Raw genomic sequence first — 17234 nt, forward strand, 5'->3', positions numbered from 1 at the left:
AAATTCTACTACCATAAACAATACAAATACTACTACCATAAACAATATATATACTACTTCCATAAACAATACAAATACTACTACCATAAACACTACAAATACTACTACCATAGCAATACACATACTAATACAATAAACAATACAAATACTACTACCATAAACACTACAAATATTACTACCATAAACACTACAAATACTACTACCATAAACAGTACAAATACTACTACCATAAACAATACAAATTCTACTACCATAAACAATACACATACTACTACCATAAACAATACAAATACTACTACCATAAACAATACAAATGCCACTATCCTAAACAATAGAAATACTACTACCATAAACAATACAAATACTACTACCATAAACAATACAAATGCCACTATCCTAAACAATAGTAATACTACTACCATAAACAATAGAAATACTACTAACATAAACAATACAAATGCCACTATCCTAAACAATAGAAATACTACTACCATAAACAATAGAAATACTACTACCATAAACAATACAAATGCCACTATCCTAAACAATAGAAATACTACTATCCTAAACAATAGAAATACTACTACCATAAACAATACAAATGCCACTATCCTAAACAATAGAAATAATACTACCATAAACAATACAAATGCCACTATCCTAAACAATAGAAATACTACTACCACAAACAATACAAATGCCACTATCCTAAACAATAGAAATACTACTACCATAAACAATACAAATGCCACTATCCTAAACAATAGAAATACTACTACCATAAACAATACAAATGCCACTATCCTAAACAATACAAATACTACTACCATAAACAATACAAATGCCACTATCCTAAACAATACAAATACTACTACCATAAACAATACAAATGCCACTATCCTAAACAATACAAATACTACTACCATAAACAATAGAAATACTACTACCATAAACAATACAAATGCCACTATCCTAAACAATACAAATACTACTACCATAAACAATAGAAATACTACTACCATAAACAATACAAATGCCACTATCCTAAACAATACAAATACTACTACCATAAACAATAGAAATACTACTACCATAAACAATACAAATACTACCATAAACAATACAAATGCCACTATCCTAAACAATAGAAATACTACTACCATAAACAATACAAATACCACTATCCTAAACAATACAAATACTACTACCATAAACAATACAAATGCCACTATCCTAAACAATAGAAATACTACTACCATAAACAATACAAATGCCACTATCCTAATCAATAGAAATACTACTACCATAAACAATACAAATGCCACTATCCTAAACAATACAAATACTACTACCATAAACAATAGAAATACTACTACCATAAACAATACAAATACTACTACCATAAACAATACAAATGCCACTATCCTAAACAATATAAATACTACTACCATAAACAATACAAATACCACTATCCTAAACAATACAAATACTACTACCATAAACAATACAAATGCCACTATCCTAAACAATAGAAATACTACTACCATAAACAATACAAATGCAACTATCGTAAACAATAGAAATACTACTACCATAAACAATACAAACGCCACTATCCTAAACAATACAAATACTACTACCATAAACAATACAAATGCCACTATCCCAAACAATAGAAATACTACTGAGGTGTGTTTTGATGTGGGGGTGGGAGGTGTGTGGGGACGTGGGGGTGGGAGGTTTGTGGGGACGTGGGGGTGGGAGGTGTGTGGGGACGTGGGGGTGGGAGGTGTGTGGGGACGTGGGGGTGGGAGGTGTGTGGGGACGTGGGGGTGGGAGGTGTGTGGGGACGTGGGGGTGGGAGGTGTGTGGGGACGTGGGGGTGGGAGGTGTGTGGGGACATGGGGTGGGAGGTGTGTGGGGATGGGAGATGTGTAGGGACGTGGGGAGGAGGTGTGTGAGGATGGGAGATGTGTAGGGCCGTGGGGAGGAGGTGTGTGAGGATGGGAGATGTGTAGGGACGTGGGGAGGAGGAGTTGTAAGAGTTGGGTCCATTCTACCCCTGGTAGCGATGGTTTAAAAGTCACAGCTGCAGAATCGACACACTCTCACACACACATCAAAAGATGTACGGCCACACTTACAGTACCAGTGCAGCATTCCAGCACTCTCCTTCTTGGTCAAATATCCTTCACAAAGCCTAAAGGTGTGTTTTGGGTCATTGTCCTGTTGAAAAACAAATGATAGTCCCACTAAGCACAAACCAGATGGGATGGCGTATTGCTGCAGAATGCTGTGGTAGCCATGCGGGTTAAGTATGCCTTGATTTATAAATAAATCACTGACAGTGTCACCAGCAATGCATTCTCACACCATCAAACCTCCTCCTCCATGCTTCATGGTGGGAACCACACATGCAGAGATAATCCGTTCACCTGCTCTGTGTCTCACAAAGACACACCGTTTGGAACCAAAAATCTCAAATTTAGACTCATCAGACCAAAAGATAGATTTCCACTGGTCTATGTCCATTGCTCATGTTTCTTGGCACAAGCAAGTCTCATCTTTTTATTGGTGTCCTTTAGTAGTGGTTTCTTTGCAGCATTCGACCATGAAGGCCTGATTCACACAGTCTTCTCTGAACAGTTGATGTTGAGAAGTGCATTCCAGGTGACTACCTTATGAAGCTGGTTGAGAGAATGCCAAGAGAGGCATGCTGAACTTCCAGCGTTGACAGAGATGGCCGCCTTGCTTCGCGTTCCTAGGAAACTATGCAGTATTTTGTTTTTTTATGTGTTATTTCTTACATTGTTACCCCAGGAAATCTTAGGTTTTATTACATACAGTCGGGAGGAACTATTGGATAGAAGAGCAACGTCAATTCACCAACATTACGCCCAGGAATACGACTTTTCCAAAGCGGATCCTCTGTTTGGCCCACCACCCAGGACAATGGATCGGATCCCAGCCGGCGACCCAAAACAACGGCGCCGTAGAAGGGGCCGACGGAGCGGTTTTCTGGTCAGGCTCCGTAGACGGGGACATCACGCACCATTCCTGAGTATACTACTCACCAATGTCCAGCCTTTTGACAACAAGGTTGACGAAATCCGAGCAAGAGTTGCCTTCCAGAGAGACATCAGAGACTGTAACGTTCTTTGTTTCACGGAAACATGGCTCACTCGAGACACGCTATCTGAGTCGGTACAGCCACCTGGTTTCTTCACGCATCACGCTGACAGAAACAAGTATCTCTCTGGTAAGAAGATTGGCGGGGGTGTATGCCTTATGATTAATGAGACGTGGTGTGATCATAACAACATACAGGAACTCAAGTCCATTTGTTCACATGAATTCCTCACAATCAATTGCCGACCGCGTTATCTACCAAGAGAATTCTCTTCGATCATAATCACAGTTGTGTATATTCCCCAAGCAGACACATCGTCGGCCCTGAAAGAATTTCATTCAACTCTATGTAAACTGGAAACCACATATCCTGAGGCTGCATTTATTGTAGCTGGGGATTTTAACAAGGCTAATCTCAAAACAAGGCTTCCTAAATTCTATCAGTACATCGATTGTGCAACCCGGGTTGGCAAAACCTTAGATCATTGTTATTCTAAAAAGGAGGGCCCTCCCCCGCCCTCCTGTCGGAAAAGCTGACCACAACTATTTTTTTTGCTCCCAGCCTACAGACAGAAACTAAAACAGGAAGTACCTGCGCTCAGGTCTGTTCAACGCTGGTCCGAACAATCGGATTCAACGCTTCAAGATTGCTTCGATCACATGGACGGGATATGTTCCGCATAACATCGAACAACAAAGTGCATCAGTGATGTTGTACCCCCAGAGTCTATTAAAACATTCCCCAACCAGAAACTGTGGATTGATGGCAGCATTCGCGCAAAACTGAAAGTGCGAACCACTGCTTTTAATCAGGGTAAGGTGACCGGGAACATGACAGAATACAAACAGTGTAGCTATTCCCTCCGCAAGGCAATCAAACAAGCTAAGCATCAGTATAGAGACGAAGTAGAGTCGCAATTCAACGGCTCAGACATGAGAGGTATGTGGCAGGGTCTACAGTCAATCACGGACTATAAAAGAAAAACCAGCCCCTTCGAGGACAGCGATTTCTTGCTCCCAGACAGACTAAACAACGTCTTTCCTCACTTTGAGGACAATACAGTGCCACTGACACGGCCCGCTGCAGACCCAGACGGCATCCCCGGCTGTGTCCTTAGAGCATGTGCAGAACAGCTGGCTGGTGTGTTTACGGACATATTCAATCAATCCTTATCCCAGTCTGCTGTTCCCACATGCTTCAAGAGGTTCAGCATCGTTCCTGTTCCCAAATAACCGAAGGTAACTGAACTAAATGACTACCACCCAGTATCACTCACTTCCGTCATCATGAAGTGCTTTGAGAGACTAGTCAGGGACCATATCACCTCCACCCTACCTGACACCCTAGACGCACTCCAATTTTCTTACCGCCCCGATAGGTCCACAGACGATGCAATCGCTATCACACTGCACACGGCCCTAACCCATCTGGACAAGAGGAATACCTATGTAAGAATGTTCATTGATTACAGCCCAGCATTTAACACCATAGTACCCTCCAAACTCGTCATTAAGCTCGAGACCCTGGGTCTCGACCTCGCCCTGTGCAACTGGGTCCTGGACTTCCTGACGGGCCACCTCCAGGGGTTGAGGGTAGGTAAAAACATCTCCACCCCGCTGATCCTCAACACTGGGGCCCCACAAGGGTGCGTTCTCAGCCCACTCCTGTAGTCCCTGTTCACCCACGACTGCGTAGCCATGCACACCTCAGGAGGCTGAAGAAATTCGGCTTGTCACCAAAACACTCACAAACTTTTACAGATGCACAATCGAGAGCATCCTGTCGGGCTGTATCACCGCCTGGTACAGCAACTGCTCCGCCCACAACCGTAAGGCTCTCCAGAGGGTAGTGAGGTCTGCACATTGCATTACCAGGGGAAAACTACCTGCCCTCCAGGACACCTACACCACCCCATTTGTCACAGGAAGGCCAAAAAGATCATCAAGGACATCAACCACCCGAGCCACTGCCTGTTCACCCCTCTATCATCTAGAAGGCAAGGTCAGTACAGGTGCATCAAAGCGGGGACAGAAAAACTGAAAATCATCTTCAGTCTGGGTTAGGGTCCGTTTGTGGTGAAGATGGCAGGGTCAGTCTGTGTTGTAGCTGGCAGGGTCAGTCTGAGGTGTAGATGGCAGGGTCAGTCTGAGGTGTAGCTGGCAGGGTCAGTCTGAGGTGTAGATGGCAGGGTCAGTCTGAGGTGTAGATGGCAGGGTCAGTCTGTGTTGCAGCTGGCAGGGTCAGTCTGAGGTGTAGATGGCAGGGTCAGTCTGTGGTGTAGATGGCAGGGTCAGTCTGTGGTGTAGCTGGCAGGGTCAGTCTGTGGTGTAGCTGGCAGGGTCAGTCTGAGGTGTAGATGGCAGGGTCAGTCTGAGGTGTAGATGGCAGGGTCAGTCTGTGGTGTAGCTGGCAGGGTCAGTCTGTGGTGTAGATGGCAGGGTCAGTCTGAGGTGTAGATGGCAGGGTCAGTCTGTGGTGTAGATGGCAGGGTCAGTCTGTGGTGTAGATGGCAGGGTCAGTCTGAGGTGTAGATGGCAGGGTCAGTCTGAGGTGTAGCTGGCAGGGTCAGTCTGAGGTGTAGATGGCAGGGTCAGTTTGAGGTGTAGATGGCAGGGTCAGTCTGTGTTGTAGATTGCAGGGTCAGTCTGTGGTGTAGCTGGCAGGGTCAGTCTGTGTTGTAGATTGCAGGGTCAGTCTGTGGTGTAGATGGCAGGGTCAGTCTGTGTTGTAGATTGCAGGGTCAGTCTGTGGTGTAGCTGGCAGGGTCAGTCTGTGGTGTAGCTGGCAGGGTCAGTCTGAGGTGTAGATGGCAGGGTCAGTCTGAGGTGTAGATTGCAGGGTCAGTCTGTGGTGTAGATGGCAGGGTCAGTCTGTGGTGTAGATGGCAGGGTCAGTCTGTGGTGTAGATGACAGGGTCAGTCTGTGGTGTAGATGGCAGGGTCAGTCTGAGGTGTAGATGGCAGGGTCAGTCTGTGGTGTAGATGGCAGGGTCAGTCTGTGGTGTAGCTGGCAGGGTCAGTCTGAGGTGTAGATTGCAGGGTCAGTCTGTGGTGTAGATTGCAGGGTCAGTCTGAGGTGTAGATGGCAGGGTCAGTCTGTGGTGTAGCTGGCAGGGTCAGTCTGTGGTGTAGATTGCAGGGTCAGTCTGTGGTGTAGATTGCAGGGTCAGTCTGAGGTGTAGATGGCAGGGTCAGTCTGAGGTGTAGATGGCAGGGTCAGTCTGTGGTGTAGCTGGCAGGGTCAGTCTGTGGTGTAGATGGCAGGGTCAGTCTGTGGTGTAGATGGCAGGGTCAGTCTGTGGTGTAGCTGGCAGGGTCAGTCTGTGGTGTAGATTGCAGGGTCAGTCTGTGGTGTAGATTGCAGGGTCAGTCTGAGGTGTAGATGGCAGGGTCAGTCTGAGGTGTAGATGGCAGGGTCAGTCTGTGGTGTAGCTGGCAGGGTCAGTCTGTGGTGTAGATGGCAGGGTCAGTCTGTGGTGTAGATGGCAGGGTCAGTCTGTGGTGTAGATGGCAGGGTCAGTCTGTGGTGTAGATGGCAGGGTCAGTCTGTGGTGTAGATGGCAGGGTCAGTCTGTGGTGTAGATGGCAGGGTCAGTCTGTGGTGTAGCTGGCAGGGTCAGTCTGTGGTGCAGATGTTGTGACGTATAGGCAGAGATTGTCTGGGAAATACCCTCGATCTGGAAACACATTCCAGACACACACACACACACACACACACACACACACACACACACACACACACACACACACACACACACACACACACACACACACACACACACACACACACACACACACACACACACACACACACACACAACCAAATACCCTGTGAGAGAATGGAGAGAGAGAAAAGGGTCTGATGAGACCCAGATGATAGCTGCTCTTCTTTCCCCCATTTTGTTCTCTCCCTTCTCAAGCTGCATAGCTTTAATTTAGCTAGAAATGTTTAATAAATGTAGTTCCTGAAAGGCATCACACACACACACATACACACACACACACATACACACACACATACACACGTTCTTCAGTATCAGTGTGATGCCCCCTGGAGGCGATGTGTGTCTGTAGCGTTCTGACACCTGGTTGGGGGTAACGACAGAGCAGTAACAGAGGAGGAGAGGAGTGAGGGATGAGAGAGAGGGAGGGGAAGACAGGGTTTAACAGAGGAGGAGAGGAGTGAGGGATGAGAGAGAGGGAGGGGAAGACAGGGTTTAACAGAGGAGGAGAGGAGTGAGGGATGAGATAGAGGGAGGGGAAGACAGGGTTTAACAGAGGAGGAGAGGAGTGAGGGATGAGAGAGAGGGAGGGGAAGACAGGGTTTAACAGAGGAGGAGAGGAGTGAGGGATGAGAGAGAGGGAGGGGAAGACAGGGTTTAACAGAGGAGGGGAGGAGTGAGGGATGAGAGAGAGGGAGGGGAAGACAGGGTTTAACAGAGGAGGAGGGGGGAGTGAGGGATGAGAGAGAGGGAGGGGAAGACAGGGTTTAACAGACGAGGGGAGGAGTGAGGGATGAGAGAGAGGGAGGGGAAGACAGGGTTTAACAGAGGAGGAGAGGAGTGAGGGATGAGAGAGAGGGAGGGGAAGACAGGGTTTAACAGAGGAGGAGAGGAGTGAGGGATGAGAGAGAGGGAGGGGAAGACAGGGTTTAACAGAGGAGGAGAGGAGTGAGGAATGAGAGAGAGGGAGGGGAAGACAGGGTTTAACAGAGGAGGAGAGTGGAGTAAAGGATGAAAAAGTGCTGTCAAAGGCAGTTAGCTGTACTAGACTCTTGGATATGAGGGTGTGTGTGGTGTGTGGGTGTGTGTGTGTGTCGTGTGTTGTGTGTGTGTGTGCCTGTCTGGGGCCTGTCTGCTTGGTCTTGATTAGGCTTCATCAGTGAACCCCTTTGTTGACCTCTCTACCCCCACACACACACACACACACACACCGCACGTTATTTCTAACCCCCCTTGTCTACCCTTCCAGGCCACTTCCTTCCCTCCCTCTCCCTCCTCCTTTTCTGTGAGATGTGATATGGCTTGGAGGGGTGGAGGGGTGGAAGCAGACAGAGTAACAAAGAAAAAGACCAGGCATCCTTTCTCTTTCTTTTATCCTTTCGTTTTCCGTTGTTACCTCATTGTCACCTTGTTGTTACCTCGTTGTTATCTCGTTACCTCGTTGTTACCTTGTTGTTATCTCGTTAACTTGTTGTTACCTCATTGTTACCACATTGTTACTTCGTTGTTACCTCGTTACCTCGTTGTTACCTCGTTACCTCATTGTTACCTCGTTACCTCGTTGTTACCTTGTTACCTTGTTGTTACCTCGGTGTTACCTCATTGTCTCGTTATCTCGTTGTTACCTTGTGTTTACCTCGTTGTTACCGCATTGTTACGGCGTTGTTACCTCGTTACCTCGTTGTTATCTCGTTACCTTGTTGTTACCTTGTTGTTACCTCGTTGTTACCTCATTACCTCGTTGTTACCTCGTTAGCTTGTTGTTACCTCGTTTTTACCTCTCTGTTATCTTGTTGTTACCTTGTTGTTACCTTGTTGTTGCCTTGTTGTTACCTTGTTGTTGCCTTGTTGTTATCTTGTTGTTACCTTGTTGTTACCTTGTTGTTATCTTGTTGTTACCTTGTTGTTGCCTTGTTGTTACCTCGTTTTTACCTCTCTGTTATCTTGTTGTTACCTTGTTGTTACCTTGTTGTTGCCTTGTTGTTACCTTGTTGTTGCATTGTTGTTATCTTGTTGTTATCTTGTTGTTATCTTGTTGTTATCTTGTTGTTACCTTGTTGTTACCTTGTTGCTGCCTTGTTTTTATCTTGTTGTTGCCTTGTTGTTATCTTGTTGTTACCTTGTTGTTGCCTTGTTGTTGCCTTGTTGTTACCTTGTTGTTATCTCGCTACCTCGTTGTTATGTCGTTACCTTGTTGTTACCTTGTTGTTACCTCGTTGTTACCTCATTACCTCGTTGTTACCTCGTTACCTCGTTGTTACCTCGTTACCTTGTTGTTACCTCGTTGTTACCTCGTTACCTTGTTGTTACCTCATTTTTAACTCTCTGTTATCTTGTTGTTATCTTGTTGTTACCTTGTTGTTATCTTGTTTTTACCTTGTTGTTACCTTGTTGTTATCTTGTTGTTACCTTGTTGTTACCTTGTTGTTACCTTGTTGTTGCCTTGTTGTTGCCTTGTTGTTGCCTTGTTGTTGCCTTGTTGATACCTTGTTGTTACCTTGTTGATACCTTATTGTTGCCTTTTTGTTGCCTTGTTGTCTCCTTGTTGTTGCCTTGTCGTTGCCTTGTTGTTGCCTTGTTGTTACCTTGTTGATACCTTGTTGAAATCTTGTTGTTATCTTGTTGTTTTCTCGTTGTAACCTTGCTGCTACCTTGTTGTTGCCTTGTTGTTATCTTGTTATTTTCTCATTGTAACTTTGTTGCTACCTTGTTGTTGCCTTGTTGTTGCCTAGTTTTTACCTTGTTGTTTTGGTTATATAATGTGTTATATATGTGCAACATCTCAGAGGACAAAATACGTCAGCAGAATTCAGCCATTTATCTTCTCTCTGTGTCTGTCTTTGTCTCTGTCTCTGTCTCTATCTCTGTCTCTGTCTCTGTCTCTGTCTCTATCTCTGTCTCTGTCTCTGTCTCTGTCTCTGTCTCTATCTCTGTCTCTGTCTCTCTGTCACTCTCTGTCTCTGTCTCTCTGTCACTCTCTGTCTCTGTCTCTGTCTTTGTCTCTGTCTCTATCTCTGTCTCTGTCTCTGTCTCTCTGTCACTCTCTGTCTCTGTCTTTGTCTCTGTCTCTGTCACTCTCTGTCACTCTCTGTCTCTGTCTCTATCTCTGTCTCTGTCTCTCTGTCACTCTCTGTCTCTGTCTTTGTCTCTGTCTCTGTCTCTGTCTCTGTCTTTCTGTCACTCTCTGTCTCTGTCTTTGTCTCTGTCTCTGTCTCTGTATCTATCTCTGTCTCTGTCTCTATCTCTGTCTCTGTCTCTATCTCTATCTCTGTCTCTGTCTTTATCTCTGTCTCTGTCTCTCTGTCACTCTATGTCTCTGTCTCTCTGTCTCTCTGTCTCTGTCTCTCTGTCACTCTCTGTCTCTGTCTCTGTCTTTGTCTCTGTCTCTGTCTCTGTCTCTATCTCTGTCTCTGTCTCTGTCTCTCTGTCACTCTCTGTCTCTGTCTCTGTCTTTGTTTCTGTCTCTGTCTCTATCCCTGTCTCTGTCTCTATCTCTATCTCTGTCTGTCTCTATCGCTGTCTCTATCTCTGTCTCTGTCTCTGTCTCTCTGTCACTCTCTATCTCTCTCTCTCTGTCACTCTCTGTCTTTGTCTCTCTCTATTCATCTCTCTCTTTCTCTCTCTCTCTCTCTCTCTCTCTCTCTCACTCTCTCTCTCTTTCTCTGTCTTTGTCAATTTCAATTCAATTCCAGTTCAATTCAATTCAATTAAATTTACATTTAAAACATATGTTAACAAGTGAAGTAGAAAAGTTAAATAATCAATGAAACTTAACAGTGACTATTACATTCACAAAAGTTCCAAAAGAATAAAGTCATTTCAAATGTCGTATTAAGTGCAAATAGTTAAAGATCAAAAGGGAATATAAAAATACATAAATATGGGTTGTATTTACAATGGTGTTTGTTCTTCAATGGTTACCCTTTTCTTGTGGCAACAGATGACAAATCATGCTGCTGTGATTGCACACTGTTATTTTTCCCAATAGATATGGAAGTTTATCAAAATTGGGTTTGTTTTTCTAAATCTTTGTGGGTCTATGTAATCTGAGGGATATATGTGTCTCTAATATGGTCATACATTTGGCAGGAGGTTAGGAAGTGCAGCTCAGTTTCCAACTCATTTTGTGGGCAGTTTGCACATAGCCTGTCTTCTTTTGAGAGCCATGTCTGTCTACGAAGACCTTTCTCAATAGCAAGGCTATGTTCACTGAGTCTGTACATAGTCTAAGCTTTCCTTGATTTGAGTCATTCACAGTGGTCAGGTATTCTACCACTGTGTACTCTCTGTTTAGGACCAAATAGCATTCTAGTTTGCTCAGTGTTTTTGTTAGTTCTTTCCAATGTGTCAAGTAATTATATTTTTGTTTTCTCATGATTTGTTTGGTTCTAATTGTGTTGCTGTCCTGGGGCTCTGTGGGGTCTGTTTGTGTTTGTGAACAGATCCCCAGGGCCAGCTTGCTTAGGGGACTCTTCTCCAGGTTCATCTCTTGGGAAGGTTTGGGAATTGCTTCCTTTTAGATGGTTGCAGAATTTAACAGCTCTTTTCTGGATTTTGATAATTGTCGGGGATAGGCCTTATTCTGCTCTTAATGCATCAATTGTTTTTTTTAATGTTGTAAACAAAGGATATTTTTGCTGAATTCTGCATGAGTCTCAATTTGGTGTTTGTCCCATTTTGTGAATTCCAGACCTCACAACCGTAAAGGACAACGGGTTCTATAAATGATTCAAGTTTTAGCCAGATCCTAATTGGTATGTCAAATGTTATGTTCCTTTTGATTGCATAGAAAGCCCTTCTTACGTTGTCTCTCAGATCGTTAAAGGCTTTGTGGAAGTTACCTGCGGCGCTGATGTTCATGCCGAGGAATGTATAGTTTTTGTGTGCTTTAGGGCAACGGTGTCTAGATGGAATTTATATTTGTGGTCCTGGCGACCGGACCTTTTTTGCAACACAAGTATTTTTTTCTTAATAAGGGAATTTACTGTCAGGGCCCAGGTCTGACAGAATCTGTGCAGAAGATCTAGGTGCTGCTTGGTTGGGGACAGAAGTCTTGTCTGAACAAGACTGAGTTTAGTACAATTACTATATACATTTATATATACATATACATCTAAAGGCCCACCTGCTGCAAACACACACACACACACACACACACACACACACACACACACACACACACACACACACACACACACACACACACACACACACACACACACACACACACACACACACTCTCTTTCTCCATAACCCCCCTCTACCTACCCCCTCTCCTTGTTCCCCTACCTCCTCTTCCCTCCTTTCCTCCCTCTGACCTCTCTGTCTGTGTGAAGGAGGGTGAATTACAATACGTCCCTGAACCAGTCTGTGCTTCCCGCGGTGACAGGACATATTTCATCCCACTGTCACAGATATATTAATAAAACATAAGGACCGGGGGAGCCACAATCACACACACGCACATATGCACACACACACATATATACACGCACACACACACATATATACACACACACATATACATATGCACGTGCACGTACACACACGTAAATACACATACACATTTTTCCTCATGAAAATATCATGCTGTATATAATTTCCACTTAATGTGATGATACTTCAAGCAGCGGCGCCTGGACGGTGTGTTTGTGCTAAACATGAAAGGGTCAATTATATTATTAGTTTCCGAGAAGGACCCCTTGTACACACACACACACACACACACACACACACACACACACACACACACACACACACACACACACACACACACACACACACACACACCATTTTTTTATTTCCTCTGACACACACATTTATTTAATTTCTTTCATAGGAGTGTACCTTTGATAAAATGTGTGTTTTAACACGTGTGTGTGTGTGTGTGTGTGTGTGTGTGTGTGTGTGTGTGTGTGTGTGTGTGTGTGTGTGTGTGTGTGTGTGTGTGTGTGTGTGTGTGTGTGTGTGTGTGTGTGTGTGTGTGTTTGTGTGTGTGTATTCAGTGGTGTGTTGTGTGGTGTGCCTGTTTGTATCAGTCCTGGTTATCTGGTCTCTCAGTCTGCTGTAAATGCATTACAGAGAGAGACGGAGATGGAGGAGTAAAAGTGATGGCAGAATGAGAGAGAGAGAGAGAGAGAGAGAGAGAGAGATAGAGCTGGGGCTTGACTAGGATAGGATTAGAGCTAGCCAACGTTAGCCATCAGGGCACGGTTGGGCTGCCTAGTTGCACACAGAGATGCAAAAATGATCTTTATGTATTTGTTTCCTCCATAGTGAAGAAGGTTCTCTTTGTGTTTTGCAGAGGTTCCATGTGATGACGAAGACGCTTTGCCTCCTCGCTCTTCCTCCAGGCCTGGCCTTAATGACAGGGAGCAGGCTGACAGACAGCACAGTAAGAACACACACACACACATACACACACTCTGACCCATACCTTTATTCCATCCATGTGTGTAGCATGTGAAGTCTTCAGACTGTGACCCTTTCTAATCACTTCCATCTGACAGAGAGAGAAAGAGGCAGAGATCGAGAGAGGGGTTACGAAGGATCATTTTGAGAATATCCACTGACCAGACCCCAGATTATTTTTTTAATCAAATCAATTGGTCTGCTTGTAATTTATAAGCTCCTTGCATTAATCTTCCCTGTACTTGTGCCATCTCAGATGACATATTCATAAGGATTAGAATATAGCACTCGTATATGTTTTTCTAATATCGCACCGCATCCTTGTAACCCTTAAATTAGTTTTTCCCCCTCTCTCTCTCTCTCTGTCTCTCTCTGTCTCTCTCTGTCTCTCTCTCTCTCTCTGTCTCTCTCTGTCTGACTCTCTCTCTGTCTCTCTCTCTAGCTCTCCATGTCTCTCTCTCTCTCTCACTGTCTGTCTGTCTCTCTCTGTATCGCTCTCTCTCCCTCTCTCTCTCTCTCTCTGTTTCTCTCTGTCTCGCTGTCTCTCTCTGTCTCGCTGTCTCTCTGTCTCTCTCTCTCTCTCTGTCTCTCTCTGTCTGACTCTCTCTCTGTCTCTCTCTCTAGCTCTCCGTGTCTCTCTCTCTCACTGTCTGTATGTCTCTCTCTGTATCGCTCTCTCTCTCTCTCTCTCTCTCTCTGTTTCTCGCTGTCTCTCTCTGTCTCGCTGTCTCTCTGTCTCTCTCTCTCTCTCTCTCTCTCTAACTCTCTCTCCCCTCCCCCTCCCTGTCTCCCCTCCCTTCTCTCTGTTTCTCCCTCTCTCTCCCTCTCCCCTTCCCCCTCCCTCTCTCTCTCCTTATACCTAGCTCCATAATGTTGGGTTCAGTGGAGCAGAGGTAGTTCTGAGAGAGTAGGGGCTGTTAGTTTAGCTAGTCATCTATCTCTTATCTCACACACCAACACTCGCGCACACACACAAAACACACACACACTTACAGAGCTAATCGTTTATCTCTAAGGTTCATCTCAATGACATTTCTGTCTTACTGGGACTAAAGTCAATTAATTTACACCACCGTATTACCACCAGCATCATGTAACACAGCCATCCCAACACTCTCTCTCACACACACACACACACACACACACACACACACACACACACACACACACACACACACACACACACACACACACACACACACACACACACACACACACACACACACACACACACACACACACACTCACACACACACACACACACACAGTGCTCAACTTCTTCTGCTTTTTTGTAAATATCCAACACACGTTTATGTTAAGTGGAAATGTATGTTACATTTGTTGCCAAGCAATTTGCTTTGCAAAATAGCTGGAAATAAGTCTCATGATTTTGTTGTTAGCTTTTATTTATAGTGAGTCTACTGCTGTATAGTCAGGTCTGACCTGGTGGCTTGTGTTTGGTTCTCCTCATAATGGGGGGAGGGGGACAGAGAGAGAGAAGGGGGGAGGGGGGGGGGGGGAGGAGAGAAGGGGGGGGGGGGCAGGGAGAGAGAAGGGGGGGGGGAGGGGGCAGGGAGAGAGAAGGGGGGGGACAGGGAGAGAGGGGGATAGAGAGTTTTTCCCTTGCTTCATTGGCATTGTATTTTTTAATCCAGTGTCACTTTAGATGAATTATAATCCATGTTAAATGTGCCTATGTGGATTAATTCCTGATTGCTTTGTCCAGTATGGAGAAGGAGCATTGAGTGGTTTAGGGGTTTCTCTTTATACATATCTTACTAAACAAAGACCCTGCATGAACATCAGCCTGTGTGCTCAGGAAATGACTGACTCTACCTGCTTCAAATTAGATGAGTCATTGTTCCTTTGGCTGAATGATGTTATTATTATTAACTTCTCGTAAAATTTGAATTATACAGATGACAGATATTTTAGAATAACAAATCTCTTATTTGTTAAATATTTTTGTTTGCGTGGACATGTCCCAGACATTTTGTGAGATTTGAAATGGTTGGCCAATTTATGTCATTCCTAGATGTTAGATTAAAATATATTAAACATATTAGCATATTTACAGTAATTATAAGACAAAAGCTATGAGGTTTATTTTAATTTGAATCATTGCGTGTTGAATGTCTTGATCAATTTGTCAAATCTGACATATTCTGCGTCATATTTATCGCTTATTAAAAACAGGAAGACAATGAGAAAAGGAAAAAGACAACCGATATAATAATTTGTTAATAATTTAAATATATTTCATTAGCCCATTGCTCCCCTTATAAACATAGATGTGCCTCTGTCTGTGTGACTTAGTGTGCTGCTGTTTGCTGGCTGTGCTGCTCTGTCTCTGGGATTGTATAGTTCAAAGTGTCTTCTAATGTTATCAGGTGACCCTGAGGTCAGGCTAATGTGTAACCTTATGCCACTAGGCCTCTAAATCAATCTCCCTCCCTCTCGTTCTCCCTGTACCCCCTATCCATCTCTCTCTCCATCTCTCTCTCTCTCTCTCTCTCTCCCTCCCTCTCTCTCTCTCTCTCTCTCTCTCTCTCCATCACTATCTCTCTCTTTCTCCATGTACCCCCCTATCCATCTCTCTCTCTCTCCATCTCTCTCCCCTCTCTCTCTCCCTCTCCCTCTCTCTCTCTCTCTCTCTCTCCATCACTATCTCTCTCTTTCTCCATGTACCCCTCTATCCATCTCTCTCTCTCTCTCCATCTCTCTCTCCTCTCTCTCCCTCTCTCTCTCCCCTCTCTCTCCATCACTATCGCTCTCCTTCTCTCTGTACCCCTCTATCCATCTCTCTCTCCATCTCTCTCTCTCTCTCCATCTCTCTCTCTCTCCATCTCTCTCCTCTCGCTCTCCCTCTCCCCCTCTCTCTCTCTCTCTCTCTCTCTCTCTCTCTCTCTCCATCACTATCTCTCTCTTTCTCCCTGTACCCCTCTATCCATCTCTCTCTCTCTCTCTCTCTCTCTCTCTCTCTCTCTCTCTCTCTCTCTCTCTCTCTCTCTCTCTCCCTCTCTCTCTCTCTCTCTCTCTCATCACTATCTCTCTCTTTCTTTCTGTACCCCTCTATCCATCTCTCTCTCCATCTCTCTCTCTCTCTCTCTTTCTCTCCATCACTATCTCTCTCTTTTCTCTCTCTCCCCTGTTCTCTCTCTCTCTCTCTCTCCCTATCTCTGTCCTTTGTCAGGGTAAATTTACAACCCAGTAACCTAAGCACCTCTGCCAGATCTCAGGATTGCTAAATTGAATACTAAATCTAACCTGTCTTGGACCAGCAGCCTCCTTTTAATTGACAAGAGGTTTCTTATCAACAAAATAAAAGTTATTACATTTTCAGCTGACCTCTAGACAAAACTGTACTATTAACATTTAGACAATGTATTTACACAAGATAACACATCAACATCTAGTTTATGTGAAAATGTAGTTTGCTGGGTAAAATGTTGCAGAACGGGCGAACGCAGAAGTATGTCTGTCAAAGAAACATTATCAGAGATTCTGTTGTTGGCCTTTGCTTTTGAGCACCAATTTAGGACAGACTTATACTGATGTGCTTAAAAGAGGAGTGGATTGGAAACACTGGTGTGTGTGTTTGTATCTGTCTATGTACGACACACTGTGTGTTTGTGTACGTGTGAGTGTGAATACACTCGGTGACCTACCGGTGACTGTAGTAAATAAAGGTGGGTAGCATGGTTGTTGTTCTGTCTTGCAAACAGTCTCATGTCATAAATCACCTTTTGATGTATCTAATCAGCCAATGTCCTGCTGCAGTCAGGCATTTGCCTTTAGAGGAAGAACCATGTTCTAGCCCACGCCTCGCCCCTCCACGCTGCACAGCATCGGGACATGCAGAGAGAGGGAGGGAAAGTAGGAGAGTAGAAAAAAACAGGGGGGGGGGGGGCAACAAAGCAGAACCACACGTTTTTTTTTTCTCCTTAACATGGCCATGTGCCAGACATTTTC

At 44.5% G+C, this 17234-nt stretch overlaps 1 protein-coding gene across 1 annotated transcript in view; it reads left to right on the forward strand.

Annotated features, from left to right (window-relative positions):
• The window catches only part of LOC135517159 (zinc finger homeobox protein 4-like), a 175007-nt gene that overhangs the window by 142606 nt on the left and 15167 nt on the right, over positions 1–17234 (forward strand). Inside the window, 1 exon segment of the mRNA XM_064941213.1 lies at positions 13156–13245. Coding sequence (XP_064797285.1) covers positions 13156–13245 — 90 coding nt within the window.

This window comes from Oncorhynchus masou, chromosome 28, assembly GCF_036934945.1.
Source record: "Oncorhynchus masou masou isolate Uvic2021 chromosome 28, UVic_Omas_1.1, whole genome shotgun sequence".
NCBI classification, from domain to species: Eukaryota; Metazoa; Chordata; class Actinopteri; order Salmoniformes; family Salmonidae; genus Oncorhynchus; species Oncorhynchus masou.